Below are 9,661 nucleotides of genomic sequence, written 5' to 3' on the forward strand. Positions count from 1 at the left end.
AGTCGTGGGCTTGTGTCGTTTATAGTTACATCATCAATTGAGAAAGCGTAAAATAAAAATAAAGGTATCTTAGGAGCCTTGGCCAAATGGTCGCATATTGGCATCCTCTTGTGTCCTATGTCCTATGAATGTTTCATTGGGTATTGCGCTAAAACTAACCAACTGTTAGATTATTCAGACTAGTCACAGTGGAAAGTATCATACACTAGTATCATGTACATGATATTAGTTTGTGATACCACCTTCACAATACATAGTATCATAATGTAGTATCATACTTTTATCATATTTAATATTTTGCAGAATCTCAATGCAAATGTGTGTATATGATGTATTTGCCATGAAGTTTTCTAGGTTTATGTGCTATGATACAGTATCATATTATGATACCACCCTCATTAATTGATTTATCACATCAGATTTTTTACCAACATGGCATGCATGATACTACTTATGACACTCCCATTAGGGCTAGTCTCATAGTGCAAGTAACTTCATTAGTAACTAAGTGTGCAACTCAGCAAATTTACTTATGTGATAGTGAGTTAATGAGAAGAGGAGATGATTGAGTAACATAACTAGTTATTGTAACATCACACTTCCCAAACTACAACGAGTCTACAAGCTAATTAATTTATATATCTATGATAATACTTTGATGTTACTGACCACTATAAAGGTGATAACATAGAGTGGTAACATGTGTCCCACTATGACTATTCTTAGTTTTAAGAAGGTTGTTTGGTTTTATGAATGCTATATTATGCTGTTGGTTTTTAAAACCATGGTTTAGCTGAAATGGTATGTGAACTGAAAGTGAAAAATTGGACATGCTGAATAGCTTGAATAAGTTGTTTATTCTTCTTCCAAGCATGGAATCTTCTATTATTTGGACAAATGTGGCTCCTATCTCAAATGGAATTTTACATCCATCCATATATTCACAAGAGTGTGTCATTAACATGGCCACATTGTTGCTTTAATTAATTGTTGCAACATACATATTGATTGTGTGTTCTTAATATTTGTAGCAATGGTTGGAGAGAGAGCAAGAGAGATCCATTTGTTTAAAAAAAAAAGGTGATCAAGCAATTTGAAGATGCTGGACTCTAGAAGATGGTTAAGGGAGAAGACATGATCAAGAAGCTGACCGAGCTTGGCTTCCGAGGGTCAGTTGCAAGGAAGCCAGAATGCTGTCTGAGGGCAGGCCAGGTGAAGGATTTCTTGATGGAGCAAAGAACCGTGACAGCAGCTGTTAAGACCTTGAAGCATAGAACTTTTGGTAGTTTTGTCTCAAGTCATAGATAACCCAGTACTATTAAGAGTTATTTTTGATTGTTTGGTTGAACAAGTGTTGAGTTGGGCAGTGGCATTGGCGCCTTGAGTCCAATGGCCCTGCAGCAACTGTCTTGCCCAAGTGGGAAGACAGGGTTATGCCTGTGCACTGCTGTGCAGGCATCAAGAAGGCCAAAACCAGAGCTGCCCGTGTTGTGCAGCCAACATTACGGCATGCAAACCTAATGCTCATTGACTTGAATACTCTGCAGTACCAAGGAGAGCTTTGATGGAAGTGACAGGCTGTGTCGATCAGTAGTCATTGCAGAACCATACCTTGTTCTGTACTGTCCAGAAATGCAAATAGCCTGTAATGGGATGCTGCCTGGTGATGCGTTTAGTCCATCCGAGCTTCGCTCCCGAGGCTCGGTTGACATAGCGGAGAAGGTTTCCTCCCACCTTACATTTCCATCTATCTCCCCTTTGCTCATCGCCTCTCCACTGGGCCGCCTACATCCTGGATCGTGAAGGAGCAGACGTGTAGCTCGCCACGTTCGGTTCTTCCATGTCGATCTGAAGGCAAGAATCATCAAAAGTTTCTTCTCATCAAACTCGTTGAATCAACTACATATCTAATCGCAAATCTATACTCCATGTGCATCTGCGAACACCGCCAGGCTACCATGGTCACTGTGGAGAGAGAGACCCATTAGCAAGTGATTCTGATTGGTATAACAGACGCTGACCAAACTTGGTTTTTTGAAACCCATATCCCCAAAAGTTGTGGTAGTGTGGAACTAAAATGAAATAAAACAAGAGCCACAGAAAGAAGTAAAATATATGAACACTATGCAAAAGTAGTGTGATGTTCAGAAAGCAATACAGCATGTAAAGCGCAAGGCAAATAACCTTACCGGCAGTGGTTAAGATGTTTACGGTGGAAACACAATGTGTCTTCCATATCCTTCAGTAACAACCCAAAAGATGCCAATGCCACAGGAAAAAATGATCTGATGCTTTCCCCTGTTAATGGGGATGAACTGGTTTAGCCACTTATTTATAGCAGAAAATATTTTGGGCTCTTATGTTCATACGGAAAATGTACAATTATGTGTTATGTCCCCAAGATACTGACTTGTTTATGCTATGCAAGGTGGCAAGCTGCACACAAATGTTGTAGTACTACTCTTTGAAATCAGTATCAATAGAAAGTGTATTTTCTATACTCTCAGATCTGCAAAGGTCCTAAAATGGCTCAGCAGATATATGAGCAACTACTTGAAACTTCAACCTAATACAGAAAATTACTTACGGAGTACCTTATTGCCAGAAAACAGAATAATAATGTTAATTACGTACCAATGAAAATAAGCCCTATATATCCAAACACAGGAAGTAATGGATCACTTGAATGAGATGAAACCAGAAAGGGAAATATGTATTGACTGACCTAAGAACAGTAAAAGTACATATTGCCATTTCCACCACTGGCCAACAGGACAACCTCCTTGCATGTTGAGCTTCTGATGCCTGAACAGGAGAAGAACAAATAGCTGGAAAGATGTAGAGTTATCCCATGTGATTTTGAATAAGAGCAAACAATACTGGGACATTTCCTTGAATATATTTATCTAATAAAACTCTCAAATAAAAAAGGTGCATACATGCATATGGCACTTGCAGACCATAATGTCAGAATTACTATGTAAAGTATTCTCTTGTACGGATACAGCTTCTAGATTACACCAGCCAAATTGCAGTGTTTATCCTTTTGTAACCATTTGTGGCACAACATAGCATCAAACACTTTATTGTATTCTTGGATATATCCTGATGTATGAAGATCATTCAATAGCATCAAGCATTGATCCTCATTAGGATGAATACCTAGCTTCTGGATTTCTTTTAGCAAATCCAAAGCTTCGGTTAACTTCCCCGCCCTGCAAAGGCCATCCACAAGAGCAATATACGTTGAGCAGCTCATTAGTGAACCTTCCTCCATTACAGCATGATGCAACATTAGAGCCTTATCCAAATCCCCTTCTTTACAATGAGCTTGAATCACGTCATCTATGATATTTAGAGGAATCAGTCCTTTATTTATCATTTCCATAAACAACAAAGAGAACTGAGTGGTAGCACTTTGTGAAGATTCCTTCTGTTGCAACTCAACGAAAATTGTGTGTGCTTCACAGAGTTTTCCTGCCTCACCAAGTCCATTTATGACATTTTCAATAGTAAGTGCATTAGGCACTATGTCTTTATCCATCATCACACAGAACAACTTTAAAGTTTCCTGGATCTTGCCACGTTTGCAGAAGCCATGGACCAAAGTGTTGAAACAGGAAACACTGGCATATCCTCTAACAAACATTTCTTCAGTTATAAACACTGCCTGTTCAAGGTCTGCGGAATTTGAGCATCCAGCAGTAAGTGCAGCATAGACATACGCATCTGGAACGACTCCTCTAGCTAGCATTTCATTATACAAATCAAAAGCATCAGTGATGTCACCGATTTTGCAGTTTCCATCTATCAAAGCTGTGTATGTCATACAATCTGGCACTAAGCCCTTATCTAATATGATATTAAAGACTTTACGGGCATGTAGTATATCACCAGACTTGCAAAACCCGTCAATTAGTGTATTATAGCATAGAATGTCAGGTTCTAGTCCCTTTTTAGCCATTTCATCAAGAAGAGCAAATGCTTTCTCCATGTCAGCTGTCTTACACAGACCAGATAACAATGAACTGTATATACGCACATCAGGAACAAATCCAGTCTTCTCAATCTCTGAAAGAACCGTAAAAGCCAATTGCATACTGCCAGACATGGACAGATTATGAATCACAATCCCACACATATGGTTATCTGGACTAACTCCCTGGCCTGACATGGATTGAATAATAGATGACACCTTTTCATTGTCATTTGACTTGAAGTAACCTTCCAGGAGGTCAACGTAGATAACATCATCTGGTTTTAGCCCACTGCTAAGCATATGCTCGAATAACTGCTCAGCCTTTTCCAGATTCCCGATCTTACTATATCCATGAATGAGACCACTGTATGTGAATGCATTTGGTGCCAATCCTCTATCTTGCATCTGAGCAAGGTACTCTGTGACTTCCACCATCCTTCCAACATTAGATAGTCCAACTATAAGAGAATTGTAGCAGTACAAATCAGGGAGTACATTCGCCTTGATCATCTTTTCAAGAACATCACATGCCAATGAGGCATTACCTTCTCTGCAGTGCCCTGAGATTACAGGTGCATAAGCAAAAGCATTTGGCTTCAAACCTTTTTGAATCATTTCCTCGAGGAGATCATCTGCTTTTTTCGACTCACCACTCTGGCATAATCCGTTAGCCACTATGCTGTAAGTATATACATTAGGAGAACTGCCTGCATTCCTCATTTCAGTGAGAAGCTGAAGAGCGGCTTCATTGTTACGCTGTCGAAAATGCCCTTCCATGACAAAATTGTATGTCATGGTATCAGGCATAATACCAACTTTGAGCATATCCTTGAGCAGCTTGGAAGCAATGTCCATGTCTCCCGCCTTACAAATCCCTCGAATGAGATTGTCATAAGTGAACTTGTTTGGTTGCACGCCAGCAGCAACCATCTCCTTGACAATCTTAAAAGCCTCAGCCACATTGCCCTCCCTCATAAACCCATCAAGTAGAGTCCCATAAACTACTATATTCGGCCTCAGCCCAGAACAGGACATCTCATCCAACAACGACTTAGCCTCGCTCGACCTGCGGCCCTTGCAGAGACCGTTAACGAGCGCACCATAAGTAAACTCATCTGGAACTAGCCCAGATTCCACCATTTCCTTCTTGAACCGAAAGGCCTCTTCAACAGCACTGCAGCGGCATAGCCCACCAATCAGCACATTGTATGTCACAACATTCACGCTGCACCCTCTCTCACGCATTTCCTCAAACACCTTTGCGGCTGAATCAGAATCCCTGACCTTACAATGCGCCTCGATCATAGTCGAGTATGTATAGACGTCTGGCGAAATCCCGGCGCTGGCCATGAATCCCCGCACCTTTGAAAACAGATCCATGTGGCCTCCGCGCAGCAGGTCCTTGAGCAGCCCGTTGCAGCAGCGCAGACTCGGGGCCAGGTCGGCATGTTCCATAAGAAGGACGACCTCGGCGGCATCACGGACCCTTCTAGCCTTCTTGTAGGTATCTACCAGCACGTTGAGGACAGATGTGGAACTGGAATCCGTGAGCGCGCGTTGGATGGAGCTGAGGACGAGGGGAGTGGAGGGGTAGGTGCGTATCATCTGTTCGAGGAGGCCATTAGCTTGTGGGAAGAGGGAGTCGGCGCAGAGGTGTACGGCGAGGTGGGCGAATGCATCGGCGGCGGGGACTGACGGCGCCAGGCGCGTGCGAGACCAGTAAAAGAAGTCGAGGAGGAGCTTGGGGTGAAGGGGAGGGGAGGAGTTTGGGCGGAGGAGGGAGGATAATACGGCGGGGGAGAGGCGAGAATGGAGGTCGGAGGTGGCGATGGCGAGCTTCCAGTCGCCGGAGCAGCGGGAGAGAAGGGTGGCGACCTCCGCGGCCACGGCGTCGGGATCGGAAGTGGATGCATCTGTGGTGGTAGTGAAGGGGGCGGAAGGCGGTGGGATCGGGAGAAGGCGCGCCGCGGCGGCGGAGGCGGAGCGGCGGCCGCGCGCGACGAGAAACATGGTGGGGCGGAGGGGGAGACGTCGACTACAGGGGATTCAGTACTCCTAGTGGATTTTGGAACCGGCTCGCTTATTTGGTTGCAGCCCATCCCGAGAGGTTCCCCTCGTTTTTCCCAATCCAGGGCCCAATTACCCCGATTTATTTCACGCGACCATTTGGATGGCCGTGGGCCAGACTTTTCACGTCGATTTCGCTTCCATCCCTAGGAGGCAGTTTCCAGTTTCACGAATCCACAGGTGGGGAAGAGATTCCTCGTCTCGCTCCCGCGACTCGGAGGCGGCGATGCCGGTAGCGACGGCTCCAGCCCCTCGAGCAGACGCCACCCCAACTCTGGCGACCGAAGCACCTCCGGTGACCGGAGCGAATCCCTCCCCGAGCGCATCGCCCCAAGCCCCTCGTCGACCGCATCGATCTCCGCCTTGAAGATATTCTCCGCTCCGGCGATAACGACGGCCCAACGGTGGCGCTCTTCATCCTTCCCCATCGACTAAGGTTAGCCCTACCCCTTCTCCCCACCTCGTTTTGCTTCTCTAGTTCATGCATTATTCATACACGAGCTGATGAGTTGTTGATCTGGATCTTGCAGGCTACCGTATTCATCCGCGAGTTCTCTAGATTTTGCAGGCTGCCGATCAGAGTCACATCTTGCAGCGCCTCCTCTTCTTCTTTCAGCTAGTCTACATCTTGCATCCCTGATGACCAGAGTATGCATGTTGCCTCAAAGTTATTGCCTGTCGTTTCTTTATACTGTCATTCTGAAGTTGGAACTGTATACACTGAATTTTGATGAGCTGCTCGTCTAGTTTTTTTGAGGATTTTCTGAAGTTTCAGTGATAAATGATTATCTTAATCAGTTACTTCTATCTACCTACTTCCGACAGATAGAGCTTGAAATTTTCTATTTCCATTATTTTATTATGTGTTGTATGCTTTGTTGGATAAGGTGACGCCTAGGCAACGCATAGGCACTAGGCGATGGACAAACGCCTCGCCTAGGGCATAAACGGAAGTCTGGGCAGTGCAACCAAGAAATTGTCTTCCCTGGTAAGAAATTTATGCCATAATTAACTAATGAGCTAGATGGGCATTATTCTAAAGGTAGTTATTAGAAAATTATGCATTTACACGCTCTAGATTAATGTGTATTCACATATAATAACCCATATACACATGTGATGGTATAAAATATTCCTGCATAGGCTACACCTAGGGCGCTTAAGCATCGCCTAGGCACTAGGCGGATGCCAACCGGCTCGCTTACGCCTAGCGTTTTTTCCAACCTTGGTTGTATGACATCTGTTGGGTGACTTCTAAACTGTATGATGAACATTATGGACATGATCCATTGACCCATGATTTCTATACATGAACACCACTTTGTATTGAAAGTTCAGAGATGGTAAACCTAGAGGGGGGGGTGAATAGGTTTCTACAGATTTTAATTCTTTCTTAGCAATATTAGGCTTTGCGGAATATAAAGGTGAGACAACCTATATGAGGATACAAGTAACTCGAGCACGAAGGCTCTCACAGGCAGTTATATCACAAGTAAGGAGTTCGGTTAGAGATAACCGATAGCACGCGGAGACGAGGGTTTATTCCCATGTTCCCTTCCTTTGCAAGAAGGTACGTCACGTTTGGAGGGGTGGAGGTCCCACGAAGGATTCCCCACGCCACGAAGGCTCACCCTATTCTCCGGAGCCTATCCCACGAAGGAATAGCTCTCTCACTTGTGGTAGACTTTGAGGTAGCCTCCAAACCTTCACAAATTTGTCAGGAGCAAATCCACAGCCCGGATGCTTCCGGACCACTCTTGCCCACCTAGGGTTTTCAAGGAACCCTAGAGAGCAAGCTTCTTGATGAATACAAGGGGAAATGAGATTTGGCTTGGTAGAACAGTAAATCGGGTCCTCCTCTATCGTTTCCCCGGAGGGATTTGAGTTTAGGTGGAGGAGGAGGGAGATCCGAGGCTTTTGGTGTTTCTAGCAATGGAGTATGAGAGAGAGAGCTCAAGAACAGCTTGTAGTGTAGTGCCTACCCCTTCAGAGGTAGAAGAAGGGGTATATATAGTGTCACTTGAAATATGGCCGTTGTCAACTTGCCACCTCAGCTTTCTCCTCAAGATTCCCGGTCAACCGGACCATAGACCGGAGCGTCCGGCGCAGGGCCCGGTCAGACCGGGCCAGGGACCGGACCCGCCGGTCCAAACCGGGCGGCAGATCGGACCGAGACCGGAGCCTCGAAGTGTCGCACAGTACTCCCTCCGGTTGGCATCAGCGCAGAGCCCGGTTGGCGCCGGGGCGCCCGGTCGTGCATCCGGTCCGACCGGGCCAGGGACCGGACCCGCCGGTCCAAACCGGGCAGACCGGACCGAGACCGGGGGCGCTGAAGTGTCTTCCAGTAAGCCTCCCGTATGGCATGAGCGCAGGGGCCGGTTGGCGCCGGGGCGCCCGGCCGTGCGCCCGGTCAACCGGGCGGCAGACCGGAACCGTCCGGCACACGGGCCGGTCCGACCGGGCCTCTGACCGGCAGGATGCTGTAGACCCCTTTTTGATTGTTGTCGAAGTGGGGGGTCTCCTTTATCCTTCTTGTTCCTTTGATACACCATTTATGCCTCTTTGGCTAATACCTGGGATTGTCCTTACAAACATATATTAGGCCAAATACTCTAGCACGGTGTCATTGTTACCAAAATAATGGATAAGAGTAAAATACCTTTACATGTATGCATTCATTTCAAGCTAAACATAATGGTATCGCTTGCATATTATAGGCCGCATTGTTTTATTTAAAGAATTGCAAGATGTGGAAAAAGAGAGGTAATGGTAGTTGTGTTTAAAGGTGACACCAATGTGTATGCTCTCACTGACGCATTCTAATCTTTTGCTAGTTGCATTCCCTGTCTTTTGTTTCACATATGTCCGTAATTTTAAAGTCACTGTTGCAGTACAACTATATGCTAACATATGCTGTCATTTTTAGTTGAAAAGCTCTTGACTAGTTTCTTTTATTTTTTGAGCATGACCGTGGTATTGTTGTCCCTTGTTACATGCACATTGAAATCAAAGTATCATATTTGTATATCTTCCTGGTTATGTTGAGTTTGATCCATGTGCCATGTTCGACGGAGGTTTGTTCCCGACGTGTGATCCATAATATTTGTTCTAGTTTTTCTACCTACTTCTGATCTTTTAGAGTTGATATTTACTTTGGTTTTGTCAATTAAAAAACCGGTTATCTGTCAAAATTATGAATTCATAACTGTATGTATTTATCTGATATAATCACTCTCATGGGAAAGATGGTTTGCGGACTGGGCAACAGCGGAATTTGGTTCTCGTTTCTCCTTTGTGCGGATATAAGGGTTGGCAAGATGTGAGAAGTGGTCTCCTGATGTAATGAAGACGTCATTTTCTAGGGATAGTTCAAGCACGAGGCAAAAGGGAGACGAAGGGGATGGGGCCCTACAGTCTTGCAAATTAAATCATAACTATGTGTCGGGGGGACTCAATGATCCGTTCACTCGGGAGATGTAACCACTTGATGTGGAAAGGTAGGCTAGATGATTAGGAGTTGCAAAGGTGCATGTGGCATGTGTGTTGGGTTTACTTATGTTCCGTCCATTATGTTATTGCACCATGTTTTCCAGCACCCCTTGTCGGTTATTGATG

The 9,661-nt window shown here is 45.0% G+C and overlaps 2 protein-coding genes across 2 annotated transcripts; both read right to left on the reverse strand.

Moving 5' to 3' along the window:
- Positions 1–749: 749 nt before the first annotated feature.
- On the reverse strand, positions 750–2,888 carry LOC124702403. The gene is made up of 3 exons (XM_047234545.1): positions 2,726–2,888; positions 2,190–2,298; positions 750–1,848 (listed from the first exon to the last, which is right to left on the reverse strand). The coding sequence occupies exons 1-3, from the start codon at positions 2,886–2,888 to the stop codon at positions 1,518–1,520; spliced, it is 603 nt and encodes a 200-aa protein (XP_047090501.1). The 3' UTR covers positions 750–1,517.
- On the reverse strand, positions 2,878–5,989 carry LOC124695579 (pentatricopeptide repeat-containing protein At1g63330-like). The gene has a single exon (XM_047228407.1). It carries the CDS (start codon positions 5,987–5,989, stop codon positions 3,011–3,013), a length of 2,979 nt encoding a protein of 992 aa, XP_047084363.1. The 3' UTR covers positions 2,878–3,010.
- Positions 5,990–9,661: the final 3,672 nt, after the last annotated feature.

Source organism: Lolium rigidum, chromosome 3, assembly GCF_022539505.1.
Source record: "Lolium rigidum isolate FL_2022 chromosome 3, APGP_CSIRO_Lrig_0.1, whole genome shotgun sequence".
NCBI lineage: Eukaryota > Viridiplantae > Streptophyta > Magnoliopsida > Poales > Poaceae > Lolium > Lolium rigidum.

Coding starts and splice junctions, on each gene's coding strand:
- LOC124702403 (XM_047234545.1), bottom strand. CDS start 2,888: ATGTCCCAGTATTGTTTGCTCTTATTCAAAATCACATGGGATAACTCT. Junction 2,299..2,725: donor TGTACTTTTACTGTTCTTAG/GTCAGTCAATAC, acceptor CCCCATTAACAG/GGGAAAGCATCAGATCATTT. Junction 1,849..2,189: donor AAACATCTTAACCACTGCCG/GTAAGGTTATTT, acceptor TCTTGCCTTCAG/ATCGACATGGAAGAACCGAA.
- LOC124695579 (XM_047228407.1), bottom strand. CDS start 5,989: ATGTTTCTCGTCGCGCGCGGCCGCCGCTCCGCCTCCGCCGCCGCGGCG.